The sequence below is a fragment of the Eucyclogobius newberryi genome, unplaced genomic scaffold (assembly GCF_026437365.1).
Source record: "Eucyclogobius newberryi isolate DKJ021-1_F unplaced genomic scaffold, fEucNew1.0.hap1 SCAF_20, whole genome shotgun sequence".
Lineage (NCBI taxonomy): Eukaryota > Metazoa > Chordata > Actinopteri > Gobiiformes > Gobiidae > Eucyclogobius > Eucyclogobius newberryi.
In genome coordinates this window covers 13,911,689-13,926,264 of record NW_027315835.1, presented here as the reverse complement: position 1 = coordinate 13,926,264, position 14,576 = coordinate 13,911,689, and the positions used below count along the sequence as shown (strand labels likewise).

The window sequence follows — 14,576 nt, the reverse complement described above, 5'->3', positions numbered from 1 at the left end:
GAAGGCAGTTCAAAATGCCCCTTGAGTGAGTGCAAATTTAGATGGAGGGTGTTATAAAGGGCTGAGGGAACAGAGGAGAGGCAGCCAGAAGCCAAAGTATTTACATCATAGTCACTTCTGGGCGACTGGTGTGGAGGCCAGACTGAGGCCGGCGACAACAGGCTCTGGGGACGGCGAGTTGTTATAAACACAAGTTATAAACACAAAAGTAGCTGTTGTAATGTAAAAAAACAACCCAACAATTTTGTGTCAGCATCATTTAACTGGCAATGTTCCACCAAGCACAAGAAATACAAGGGAAAACCTCATAAACCACATTGAGATGCCATCATTTCAAACTTACAATCATGCGGTAGATCATCTATTACACTCGATTCTACAACATTTCTTTCACAAAATTCTTGTCATTGAATGTATGTTTATTGTTCTGTTGTCTTAAATGATCTTATGCTCATTTCTGCGTGAAGTGCTCAACAAATAAAGGCTTGGATGGAATCAAATCATATGGAAATCCCCCAAAAAACTATTTCCAATCCTCAAATCTGATTCTAAATTGAATTAGGAACCAAATATCTGTAATTTGAATTGAATTGCCTGGCACACAAGTACACGCACCCCTAGTACACTCACTTGTGGTCTTTTGACTAGATTTAGACAAGGTTCTACCATTCAAGAGGCAAAGGTATAAAGGTAAATAAGGAAGTAAAAGCAGGTGGCATGATGTCCACAGCAGGACTATATTGTTCTTAGACAGGACACAGGTCAACCGCTGTTTGCTCCAACTTCACTACGTGCCCACAGAGGAACAAAAACATGCAACGTGGGTGGCTTCAGCGCGCCCCCTTTTTACCGCCACAAAAGCCAGAGCGCGTACGTATCCTGCCCTGACGCCCCCGCTGGCTCTGTCTCTCTCCCGACACCTCTATCATTAAGTTACTGCAAAATGAAGACAACAAACAACAATGCAGCCGTCTGAAGTCCATAAAGCTGCGATGAGAGACTCGAAATAAAAATATATAAACTTGAGTTGGACATGAATGAACACAGGAGACATAGGGAGGCCGCAGCGGTGGCCGGTGTTGTGAAGTCAAGTGGAGGCAAAGAATAAAATGCAGGCGGCTTTTTATTGATAATGCCATGGCTCGTTTGACAGCACTTTTGTTCTTACAGTTCAAGCTAAATGGGGAAAAAAAGAGTGGTGATGTGGCAAATTATAGTACAGCAATGATATAATGACCACAAATAGCAATTATAGTTGTCTATTTTAATATGGCGTCACAAATCTAACTATAAAATATGTTTTCTGCAAGTATCTGAGTTTGATATACCAATAATATAGGTCTACAGTCAACTACTTACAAAGGCTCCAAATATGTCTCACCAGAACAGATTAAAGTGCAGTCTAAAACAAAAAAACAACAAATATGACAAAAGAAATGTAGTAAAACATGTCTTTAAACATGTTAATTGAGGTTTAATTATGAGAAAAAAGTGCAATTTCAATAAAATTAATCACAAAGATGCAGAAATATCACCTTATACTTATTATTTAAAAGTTACAAGCATTTCTTACTACAAACGATATACTCAATATTCAAATTTTGCCAACTTCTTTAGAGCAGTACTTTGAGAAACACACATGTCTGCAAGGTATTTGTGGTTTGAGAAGAACTTTTGAGCCAGTAAAGTGTGCAGCGCACCTCACTTTCCCTAATATGCCCTCAGAGCGTCTGGACTTGAAGTGAATAAGCTGCCTCAGTTTGGGGGGGTGCAACCACAGTGACAGCGGGACAGAGCCACACAAAGAATAGACGGGGGCTCCACACCGGGCGGAGGAGGGGGGCGAGAGCGGCCGGACAGGAAAAAGCTGTTGGCCTTGCATTTCCGCCTGGTGGCACCTCGCAGGGCCAATTTGAGGCCTAAATGTGAAGGTGCTGACCCCGTAGGCCTTGGGGGGCTCGGACTGCTCTCTGCTTTATGTCATGATATGATGAGTTGTCACAACAGCTCGCGGGGTGCTAATGAGCTGCGCCGAGGCCGGGGCAGGAGGAAGGAGACGAGGGTAGGAGGCAGGAGGGAGGAGGCGAGGAGGGTAGGAAGCACACACAGCGCAGGAGATGTGGGGATGACAGTGGAGTGATGGATCGGGCTCCTAGCAGGGCTCTGAATTCCAAAGCAAGCAGAAAATGTTGCCAGAGCCTCTCCCTGAATGTGCAGGTGGCAGAAGTCCAAAGAGAGGAGCAAAAGAGTCTGTGGCTGATGAGTATTTTTATATTTGATAACGGCAAAACAAAGTAAAACCCGTGGCCTTCTACAAGGAATCATCTGGAAACAGTATCTATCAAAATATTAATATCTTTAATGCTATTTTGAAGATATGCCCCACTTCAAGACCATTGTTTATAGTAAAAATACTACAAAACGAGCAGATTAAAAAACTTTCGAATGATAAAATAAAAAGGAGATATTTCTGCACTTGTGTGATTCATTTGACACACATTCCATTTTTGTCTGGTAATCAAACCTCAAATAATACATTTAAACATATTTCTGTTATTGTTATCGGGATATTTTTGTCAACACTGCCAGTGATTTAAGATACAGAGCGCCCCCTCCAGGTCAAAGCTCAACTTCAAGCGGGAAAAAAAAGACTTGAGAAACTTGTAGAAATCACATTCAAACAGATCATCTCTGGGAGTACTTAGAACAATTAAAAAAAACGCAATTGGACAAGCCTTATCCAAGCCTGCTGATTAAAACACTGGCAAATTATATATTTCTTGGTTAATGAAGAAGATAGAAATCTACAATATTGAGAACCTGGGAATTGTACAAAAAAAAAAAAAAAAAAGGGGAGGAGGGACGGTGGAAGCAGATCCGGGGGTGTTGATCAGTTTTCCTCTCGCACTGAAGCTGCGTCTCCGAGGGCGCTGGGGGCTCCCGAGACCCCGCTATATTTAAAAGTTAATCTATTCACTTTGCTGCAGTGACATGCCGCCTGCTTGATCAGAGCGTTGAACAAAAATATTATGTGGGCCAGAGCCTTTGCCTCCCCTTCCTCCTTCTCGCCGCTCAAGTCGTTCCGTCACCACTTATTTTCAGCTTCCATCTTTTGATAATCGGCACATCAAATGGAATGGCAGAAAGGACATGTCAGGGCTAAATAAAAGTGCGCACAAATAGCTTAAATATGAAGTGGTGTTTGGTAAGGGCTGTTGTATTCTGTAAATCGACTCGTCAGATTTCGTCGCGTGTTGAAGCCTTGTTCCCCCCTCGCCTTGGTCTTTTCAGTGTAAACAGGCTCTTGAGCGCTCCTACCTGAGTTAAAGGGGCTTTCTCTAAGAGGTGATATTGTATCGCGGTGTTAAGAGCCGGCGTGAATTCTGCCTTTTGAAATGCAATCAGCTCCTCACTATTTCAGTTGAAAGCCAAGGCAATTAAGAATTTGAATTGGGTGGCAACATTTACAAAGGGTTATGTTAATGCGCGAGCTTATTGAGAATCTTATTTTACATGTCATGGTTTTGCATGAGTTCCGATCAAATAAGGGTTGCAATAAAAAAATAAAAAATAAAAAATCACCTCAAGAGAGAAAATGCCCCTTTCAAAACTTAATTTAGTGGCGTCTTCAGAGAGATTTCAAAGATTCCAATTAGATTTGAGTACAGAAATCATCACTGTAGACACTTTTACCTTACATAATACTGTCAGACTTAACAACTGCGCACGTGAGCGGAGGGCATGAACACAAAGGTACAAATGCAAAGTACAAAGTGATCCAGCAACTGACAAATATGTGATTTAAACGGAAGAACCTGACTCTAAACCGAGCAACTCAAGATGTCAAGTTCACAAGTGACGAGAGTGAGAACGAAATACATTCAAAAGAAATATGCTGTGCCTCTTATAACTACTATAAATGCTTGTTTTTAATCACATTTCTACTAAATAAAAAATAGCAAAAACACAAGAAAAAAATAGACAACCTCAAGAGATAAAACTTTGATGACAGCCAAACAAATATTAATGTTTAAAATGAAGAAAGCATTTGCAGTAAAAGTTAGCATGAAGTCTAATATACATAAGTGTTTTACGTGTTTAACTGAAATGTTCTCAAGCCTGTGATGCCTTTTCCTTTGCATGTTCTACCTGAGTCCGTCCGGCCCCTGCGCAGAAGGCCTTCAGCTCAGTTTTGTGCTTTTACTCACCCAGTTGCTCAAGTTGAGGTGCCAGCATCCCACCTGCTGCAGCAGCGACAGCCCCGGGCCCATCCCCAGTCCTGCTTTGGCCCCCTCGCTCTCCTCCAGGACCTCCTCCAGGACATCATCCTCCCCCTGCGTCTGCTCCTCTGTCCCGGCCAAGCCACTGTCCCGCAGATACATCACCCCTCCTCAAAATGCGTTGCTTCGTGTCTCGCTGGTGCTTCCGTTAGCATAAGTTTAGTCCGCTTTAGCAGCCATTGTTTCCTTGAACTCTGGGTTGAGGCCTAGTAGTAGTGGTAGTGGTAGTATCCTCATACAGTCACTACTACAGCAGTGCTTGTGCTCCCCTCCCACCCATTCTTCAAAAAAATCCTTCTTGGTGGAGGGCAGCCATATCTTCCTCTTCCCTGCTCTAGTCAAAAGTTGTGAAACCGGTTGTGACAAGATGTACACAAGAAGGATGCGCCGGGCAGAAGGAAAAATTATTGCAGTGTGCCGCCTTCTCAGTACTGCTTCCCACTAGCAATACTGCGGAAAAAATATATGCTTCTCACAAACAGACAGAAAAAAAAGGTGAGATATTACCCAAATCCCAGCTGTACGTCGGGGCTGTGTATGCCTTTCTTAAGAGTGTGTGTGTGTGTGTATGTGTGTGTGTGTGTGTGTGTGTGTGGGCTCGGCTGTGCCTCCAGGATGCCCACAGAAGAACTGGCAGCTTGAAAAGCTTTGGCTACAAGGTAAAGGAGACAAAGAGGAGAGAGCAGAATGGAGAGGGAGAGAGAGATCTGGTGGAAAACAGGAAAAAAGGAACAAGACACAACAACATCCACAAAGGGAGGGCAGGCGCAGCAAAGTGTGGCCAACAGTCAGTGACAGTCCGCTCCTCACACACTTTTTGTTCCGGGGGGAGAGAGAGCCTCGCTCTGACATGGACGTGGCACCTCTCGTCGCCATCCTTTGGAGTTTTTTTTTCTCTTTCTAAACAATAGCTCGCAGAAGAATCCTACACTCTCCTCCATTCAAGGTTCATGTGAACAAGGCCTGGAGCAGCTCCCTCCTCTCAGGACCAACGCTCTTCAAGTCTCGCCTTTGTCAGAAAGTCAAACGCTCACATTCACGTGGTCAACACTTCCTCTTTTAGATAAAAGACAAAAAGCAAATTCCACAGATCTCCTGGCCACGATTTTACAAAAGATGGAGGTGAATTCCTTTAGACTCTTGTGATTTGACTTTTAAAAGGAGAATTTTGTGCACCAGCACACAGAACATAAATATTTGAATTTGAATTTGGCTTCAAAATGTTGATGTTTTTAACACTGCTGACAGAATGCCATTTCTAATATTACACAATGCCCACTGACATTTAATTTAGGATATGACATTCAAATGTCTATTTTACATTTTAAAGATAATTATAATATTATGAACAATCCTACATTAATAATACATAATCATTTAATTTAACATAATTTTCTTGACTCATTAAAAATGACTTGAAATCATCTTTACAAATCCTGACAAGTTTTCCACTGTGGCTTGGACTTGTTATATCTTCTAATTAACTGGACTTGTCATCCTTAGATTATCTCTCATAACCTCTAACTACCTAAACCTGACTAATGACCATGACAAATTAAATATTTATGGAATAAATTACGTGCACCTCGGTCCAGTAACACGTGTTTTATGTATGTAAAATCTGATTAGATTTAGTGGCACCAGAAAATAATGAAAAGTAATTAGGCGTAAAATATATTAGCACAAAAAATTGCATTTTTTTTTCAGGCTTAGAGTTATTTTTTGAGTGCGAGTGGCCGCAGCGGCTTGGCCTGGAGGATCCTGAGGCCCTGGGAGCAAAACAAAAGCCCGGGGAATGTCCTTTACACAGTTTGGGACAATGGAAACGGCTCGGGACAAGGCGGCGACTAATTGGCTGCCCTCCCTCCATTCAGCCGCCTCGCCACGCTCCTGCCACCTTCTTTTGTCCTGGGACCACTTTGCCGAGTAAACTGTCAGGGCACGGCCAGTGACGGACAGCTCCCCATCACAAGTGCGACAATAGCATCAACTACACGCAATAAAAAGTGAGGGGAAAAAATACTACCACTGTCAAAAATTACACAGACAAAATTGAGAATAAAAAAATAATAATAATAAGATTAACACTAATACAATTAAAGTAGTTTGTTATTTAAAAAAAAAAAAGAGTTAGTAAAGATGTGACCAAAAATAATACAAAAACACACTAAAAATATTATCATAAAAATATTAAAATAAAGAATAAATGAGTGCGTAATAGAAAGAAGCAGGTGTAAAAAAGCTCTTTCACTGCCTCATATTTAGATGGAAATTTGACATTTAATATCTCAAAATGTCTTCTAAATAAAAACCTAATTTACAAATCAACTTATTGCCTATAAGTGATTTTTAGTGTCAATAAATCCTGGCGGTGTTTAGCTCCATGCCTCTCAATAATGGAGCCCTGTGACAATGTCAGGACAAAGCAATCAAACAGCGTCTTTCATTACCCAAATTGTCAATGTGTCACTTAGCCCCATAAGTGTTATAAATGGCCAAACGCAGCGGTGGAGGCACAAAAACTATATACATACATCCACAAATAAATGCAGGAATATTTCAATAAAAACACACCGCGGCAAAATAAAAAGGAAGTAAATTAAAATGATAAAAGTCTTACCATTTAAAAGAGCTGTATTAGGGATGCTGCTCGGTTCCTGGTTAAAACAAGCATGCTGGCACTCTCCGTAGTGCACAGACTTCAAGCAGACTCCCACCACCATGTCAGCAACTATTCCACTGGGGGGCAGCACCTCCTTCTGACGGCGCCGTGCATTAGCGGACGATGGGCTCGGCCGATAAGCGAGCGACCGGCCCGACAATCACTGGCAGGACTTAACGCCGACTTCCTCCATGCTCCGTCCCGCCAGAGATGCGGGGGAGCGAGTGGTGCTGTTCTTCGGGCGCCGCTCCTCCCGTCTCTGCGCCGGGACACCCTCCGCTAGACGGTCCCCCCTCAGCGCCCCGACTACAAGCCCCTTTGTGTCCATCTCTTTTGCTTTTGATAAGTTGAAGGCGAGAGGGGAGAGAGCGCGCCAGGCTTTCATTCGCGGGACATAAAGGTATAGCGGAGTGCGGCGTAAAGGAGTTGCCCCTAACTTGGCTAGGAAAAAAAAATCGCAGCGCAGCGGGTCGTCTCTCGTCATGTCATTAATCCCCCCGAAACTTAGCTACGCTCCATTCAAGTGCGAGTCACACTAAATTAAATACAAAAACAGAAATCGTCGGGCGGAAAAGAAATTGGTAAAGAGAAGGCGAGAGGAGAAGAAGAAGAAAAAAAGGCGCCCAGGAAACGCGCTTCGATTCTGGGCAAAGCGACCGGGTTTGCCCCCTCGGTTCTGCCTCACCGGTGGATTTTTGAAGCTCCGAAAAATCAAGTCCAGGAAAAGACGGGGGAAAAACTACGATAAAAAATATATTTATCACCAAAAAACGCCTGTCATAGCAGCACAGCTTTTTCCGAATCCAACTTTCAAGCCTCAGCTCTCACAACTGAAAAGGCTACGAGCGACTCAGAAGTAAGACCTGCCAGACGCCAACAAACCAACAATGAGATAAGTTGAAACAATAGCAAAAATACCAATAAATGATACAAGCGCTGTAAGGTTTTCATGAGAGCTGGCAATAGAAAATTCACGCCGGCCAACTGGTGGCTTGAAGAGAGGAAGCCCACTCTTAAAGCCGTGATCCGAGCATCCACTAAACCACCGCTGTGAGCCTTTTAACCGCCGCAGAAAAAAATGACTATTGATCTTCAAATGGCGATAATTGAAAAGATCAAAAAGATTAAACAAAAAAATCAAGAATGCTGACTTACCATGTTGTGCTCCTTTTTGTTGTAAGTTTTTTTTTTTTGTTTAAAAAAAAAAAGATTTGCTCAAAGATGCAGCATTGGAGGTGTCAAATTTTTGTAGCCGTCTTCTGATCGTATTACTTCCACAGTGCCGGTTTCCAATGCGTCTGAACTTTTTCCCTTTCTCTTTTATTTTGTTTGTGGTACCTAGCCTTTTTTCCCCTGCTTAAGACTTAAAAAGCCTTCAGCTCAGCAAAGCAGCACAAATTATCTTGCCACCTTGCTCAGCTCTGATGCTTTGGCCGCTAACTTTGGAAGGCCCTTTACTACTGCATCAAAATTAGCATTGTCAAAGCAGTTAATGAATATTAATATTGTATTTGTCATTGGAGCTGGCCCATTGCTGAACTCCAAGTCATCCATCAGGGACAAGATTAAGCACACAATTATTTCTGACTGACAGGGACCAAATCTGGAAGATTTTTTTTCCTCCAACAATTTAAAGAAAAAGACGTAACATCATCTTAAGGTACCTCCCATGAGACGAGACTAGATTAATACACTTTTAATGAAGCAAGATTTCATGGCGCACAAACAGCGGGAACCACAAGAAAAAATAAAATCTTTTTCTTGTTATTTTAACAGTTTTAAAGAACAAAAATTATAAACTGTGTCTAATTCGGACAACCACACAGAAACTCTAATTCAAAGCGAATCCTTCTTTAAAGATTACACAAAATCAGACTCCTTTTTATTTCACAAAGATGTGAATTTTCACCTTTCCCTGTGCACAGAGAATAAGATGTAGACACACCGCCGTGTGAGAGGCGCTGGCACTAAATTTAACATGAAACATTCATTAAAATCCTGGACCTCCAGCGCAGCACGCGGAGCCCAGCGGAGCGCCGAGCGGAGCACCACACAGAGCCCACACACACAGCCTGACGCCGGGAAGAGCACCACAAGACTCCCCGATCCTCAGCGCCTCTCATCTGTCACACACCACTTATTCTCTCCAACAAAACAGCTCTGAACGCTTCATACACAGCGTTTGACACACTAAATATTTGCCACAACCAGACAAGCCAACCTGCACCTGTCTTTAAAAATTAAGCACATGACACGCGTGTGCTTTTCTCTTTTTTCCCTCAACATCACAGACTCTTACACATTATTTTCAACAGAAAGCATTTTTCCATTCAAGACAAACCTTTTCTTTTTATTCTTTTTTGAAAAACAGTTTTCTGATCAACTGACGGCAGCGGTTCCGTTCGAAACCTCAGGCGCGCACACGGTCTTTTACAGCCACTTTAAAGCTCATTTTCACTTGCACTTTTCACAGGCAAATAAATACAAACAAAAGTGTTGGGGATTTGTGCGAGCCGGCAGATGTGAAGTTTGGTCAGCGCTCGGTGAATGTGAGGAGGTGACGCTGCGCCGTGGAGCTTGGGCGCCCTAATACCATTAGCTCCCCTCAGATGAACACTTTAAATTGGGCTTTTGTTCCTCAGGAGCCGCTGGGTCGAGCGCGAAGCTGCGATCTCCTCTGACGTGCAGATGGCCTTTTACAAAGCAAACGCACGCCGAAGAACACACACTTTCTTTAAATCTATATCCAAGCATTTATTTAAAGAATAAAAAATATTAATCATTTAATTTAGTAATTTTTTTTCCAAATTATATAAGACAAGGAAGTATATTAGTTCCATTTTAAGTGAATAAAACATTTGTATTAATATTTGTGCAATTTGTACAAATATGAAAAGTTATTTTAAAAATAATATAATACAAAATAACACAATATAAATTAATGATGTATTGGTATTTTTTTAGGTGAAATTCCAAAATGTTTTCTCAATTGAAAATAAATGTAATTGTATTAAAAATGTGTTTAAACAAATAATGCATGTAATCACTGTAGAATAATTTGTTAATGGCAGAAGCGTTCCACAAACAGTGAAACAGCAGTGGCGCCTGACACTTGAGAGGCAGACAAAGGTCCTGTTTAGGTGAGAGGAGAGAAGCAGAGGAGGGAAGGACGCACAGCAGCCCAGCGTGATCACATCAGCACCACTATCAAATTAACGTGCGACTTTGAAACGTATTGATCTGTTATTAAGACACTAGTGAACTTGATGAAGTGAGTGCTGTAGGTGATTCGGGGACTTCAAAGTGTCGCAGCAGCCTCATAAAACACACGGCTTTGATCGGCGCCGCAGCTCCGCGATGTGGAGAGGCGCTATCACAGACACCCCAATTCTGCGACGCCCTGGCTCTGCCTCGTGTTTTCCACAACAGCGCTCCTGTCCTGAAACTGCAGCAAAGCGGCGCTGGCACACAACAACATTCAACAATATTCACTCTCACTCCATTTTTACAAACATGTTGAGTGTACAGCACTGCAGATAGATCCTCTTTCTGATTCAACAAGAAATAATAAACCAACATGCACACCGAATATGAAATATGATGTCAAAACAACAACTAGAATGCACCGGCCATCTAAGCGCATTGGCATTAAAATTCAGTGCGGATAAGAAGGGGATTCTTCATGCCAAATACGGCATGTAATAAGGTCTGGATGAGAGAGACAATGCAGAGCGCCAGATAGCGGCACCATTGTGTCGTGAATACATCCCCCGTCGCTTAAGGCAACTCTTCCTACTACATTAATGCCGTGTGCTGCCAATCATGCCTGCCTTTTTTCACTTTGTGCCACTGGGTGGAGGTAGTACTTAATGTTTTCAGCACCTAAATAGACTGAAGGCCGCTCCTCACTTTTAATGGGATCAGAAAATAAATCTTTTCCTGTTTGCGTCATGCAGAAATCTCAGGTTCACCCTCCACTAAGCTGCTAACTTAGCAGCACGGAGGAAAATAAATATTAACGGCCAAATTAATCATGAGCAGGCCAATGTGTGCGCTGGGCACCGAGGAGAGCCGAGGCTAAGCTGCGCTGCTTTAATTAAGAGGCTAAAACAGATGACAAATGGAGACAGTTAAACATTTAATGTGCGCTTATCTCCCCTCATTTATTTAGCTGCTTGGGAGAGACTCTGAGTGGGTGGGTTTAAGAGTGATGCAAACACAGCCTTGTGAGCTGTGAAGAGACATCAGCCATTTCCTGACTATTGTTTTGACATTTGGCAACTTAATTCTGTTTGATGAGGATTACATGACCAAAGACAACAGAATGTATATACATCCAGGCTGTTTTTGAAATGTATAAATAACTAAATGCAGTCGACATTTGAGCACAAATTAAAGGCTTTCACAAAGTGCTCAGCTCTCCTTCATTTCACCTGACACTGATTTCATTCTTTCTGGATGATCCCATTGTGTATGTGCTGCTGATGCACATTGCCTAGAGTCAATGTCAAATCCCAGCTCCGGTAGTCGTCCCGAGAAAAATACAGAACGAACAGAGCCTGCGGCGTACACATCCCTTTACTCAACCCACTTGCAATATTTCACCCAAAGTTATGGCTTCCTATGTGACAATGTTAAAATGAAAAACAAAAAAATAGATATATAAATAAATACGGCAAGGGGAGATAAAATGGGTGGCTGAGATGGGACGGGGGTGGATGGGGGGAAGAGGGGAGAAGAGAAGAAGAGCAGGAGGAGGAGTGAAAAAAGCCCTGTGCCATGAGCATATATAAGAGAAACCTGCACCAATTAGTGTGGAGGAACGGCAGAGGGAGCACTCAAAGAGCCGGGCCTGGCGGCGGAGCTGTCATGTCGGCAGGATTGATCAACAGGCCTGCTATTTCTAATGGCATGTTGTCATGAAGCCGCAGCCATGGGGAGCCACCTGCCTGGTCCCACTGCTCCGCCGCGCTCCGCCGCGCTCCGCTCTGCTGTGTGCGGCTGTGTGCGGCTGTGTGAGCGGCTGTGTGTGCGGCTGTGTGCGGCTATGTGCGGCTGTGTGCGGCTGTGTGCGGCTATGTGCGGCTGTGAGCGGCTGTGTGCGGCTGTGTGCGGCTATGTGCGGCTGTGTGAGGCTGTGTGCGGCTGTGTGAGGCTGTGTGCGGCTGTGTGAGGCTGTGTGCGGCTGTGAGCGGCTGTGTGCGGCTGTGTGCGGCTATGTGCGGCTGTGTGCGGCTATGTGCGGCTGTGTGCGGCTGTGTGCGGCTGTGTGAGGCTGTGTGCGGCTGTGTGAGGCTGTGTGCGGCTGTGTGCGGCTGTGAGCGGCTGTGTGCGGCTGTGTGCGGCTGTGTGCGGCTGTGTGTGTGGCTGTGTGCGGCTGTGTGAGGCTGTGTGCGGCTGTGTGAGGCTATGTGCGGCTATGTGCGGCTGTGTGCGGCTATGTGCGGCTGTGTGCGGCTGTGAGCGGCTGTGTGCGGCTGTGTGTGCGGCTGTGTGCGGCTATGTGCGGCTGTGTGCGGCTGTGTGTGAGGTTGTGTGCGGCTGTGTGAGGCTGTGTGCGGCTGTGTGTGAGGTTGTGTGCGGCTGTGTGAGGCTGTGTGCGGCTGTGTGAGGCTGTGTGCGGCTGTGTGCGGCTGTGTGTGGCTGTGTGTGCGGCTGTGTGAGGCTGTGTGCGGCTGTGTGAGGCTATGTGCGGCTATGTGCGGCTGTGTGCGGCTGTGTGCGGCTATGTGCGGCTGTGTGCGGCTATGTGCGGCTGTGTGCGGCTGTGTGCGGCTATGTGCGGCTGTGTGCGGCTATGTGCGGCTGTGTGCGGCTGTGTGCGGCTATGTGCGGCTGTGTGCGGCTGTGTGCGGCTGTGTGCGGCTGTGAGCGGCTGTGTGCGGCTGTGTGTGCGGCGGTGTGCGGCTATGTGCGGCTGTGTGTGAGGTTGTGTGCGGCTGTGTGAGGCTGTGTGCGGCTGTGTGAGGCTATGTGCGGCTGTGTGAGGCTGTGTGAGGCTGTGTGCGGCTGTGTGTGAGGTTGTGTGCGGCTGTGTGAGGCTGTGTGCGGCTGTGTGAGGCTGTGTGTGAGGTTGTGTGCGGTTGTGTGTGCGGCTTTGTGCGGCTATGTGAGGCTGTGTGCGGCTGTGTGTGAGGTTGTGTGCGGTTGTGTGTGCGGCTTTGTGCGGCTATGTGAGGCTGTGTGCGGCTATGTGCGGCTGTGTGTGAGGTTGTGTGCGGTTGTGTGTGCGGCTATGTGCGGCTATGTGAGGCTGTGTGCGGCTGTGTGTTAGGTTGTCTGCGGTTGTGTGTGCGGCTGTGTGCGGTTGTGTGTGGGGCTGTGTGCGGCTGTGTGTGCGGTTGTGTGTGCGGCTGTGTGCGGCTGTGTGCAGGGTGGGGCTGGGGGAACGTACCTATCCTGTGCCCATATACAGTATCTTTTACTGACTATTTGAAAACAGCCCGGCTTCCACCTCCCACTCTCTTGCAGTCTACCTCGCCTCTCCCTGAAGGTGGAAACGGCAAAGCCCAGCGATTGTAAAATATAGCACAATAGAAACAGACTGTATGTCGTAAAAGGGAAATGAAAGCAAAGGGAACAAAACAGAGGAATAATAATATAATATAATCTGGGCTTTGTTTGGTTATTTTCATACAATTCACTGTCTTAAAAAGAAACATTTTCGACACAACAAATGAAAGCTTCAATCACAGAGAATGAAACGGCACGTTACACGGTTAAAACCCTCACTGAATTATCATCTAAAAAAATAATTTAATAAAGCTGTCAAGTCATCTGCAGACAATTAAATCTTGTGAGTAAAATGCCATCGCCAGAAAAGCCCAATCAAACAGCGACAGACAAGGCCATTATCGGCGCTTCAGTACGACACCTACAGGCCGCTGTGTTTCCCCCTTAGCCTTTAGCGGCTAAACAACAGCGGCCTCGCTAACAATATAAAGTCAAATAAAAGTTACAGAACTTGAGAGTTCAAGGTAGCGTGGCTACTTGGAGTGTGTGTCACGTACAGTTAACCTTTTTATCGGTCTCGCCTGTGGTCTCATCAGTCGATGAAATTCTTCGCCTGCGGCGGTGGCTTAGCCGAGGGACACGGACCAATAGAAATATATTTCATTGTGTTAGCATTTCAAATGGCCGTGGAGGATGGCGAGGAGGGCATTTGGAGGGGCGGTGGGGGAAGACGTTCGAGCCGATCGTTGCCAACAGAATTAATTGCCTATTCGCAGAATAGCGTCCCTTATCCGCGATCCTTGGAGGCCGAGCGATAGCAGAGGCCACCTTTTTTTGGTGTCTTCAAAAGAGCAGCGCTCAGGGGCACCGGCCACATTAGGCTTTGGCGTAGGCTGCTTTAGGCCTACGAAATAATCAGGAGCATTGAACCAAAATGAGCCCCGTCGTCCTCAAATTAAAAATGCAAAAACCATTACGACTTTACATTAATATGACTCTACCAGCTAATGCAGATGAATATTTGAAGTAATGTTTGAAACGCACAACATTTAGTTATTCAGTTATTAAAATAAATGTAGCAGAGAAAACAAAAGTATTACGCTTGGCTTAAAGTCAGCGCTCGATTCGATAAATGGCTCTAGATTGAGCGACCTGGTGGTGCTTCTGTCCTTTTATTTAAG

At 44.8% G+C, this 14,576-nt stretch overlaps 1 protein-coding gene across 41 annotated transcripts in view; it reads right to left on the bottom strand.

The window, feature by feature from the left end:
• tcf7l2 (transcription factor 7 like 2) overlaps positions 1-14,576 on the bottom strand; it is an 85,320-nt gene that overhangs the window by 19,272 nt on the left and 51,472 nt on the right. The window contains exon 1 of one of the 41 annotated variants that reach the window (XM_072455908.1): positions 4,209-5,087. The exons of 39 other annotated variants lie outside the window; for them this stretch is intronic. In XM_072455908.1, coding sequence (XP_072312009.1) covers positions 4,209-4,382 — 174 coding nt within the window. In that variant the 5' untranslated portion in view covers positions 4,383-5,087. Of the gene's footprint in view, positions 1-4,208; positions 5,088-14,576 lie in introns of those variants that run through there. One more of the 41 variants, XM_072455909.1, reaches the window with a different exon arrangement.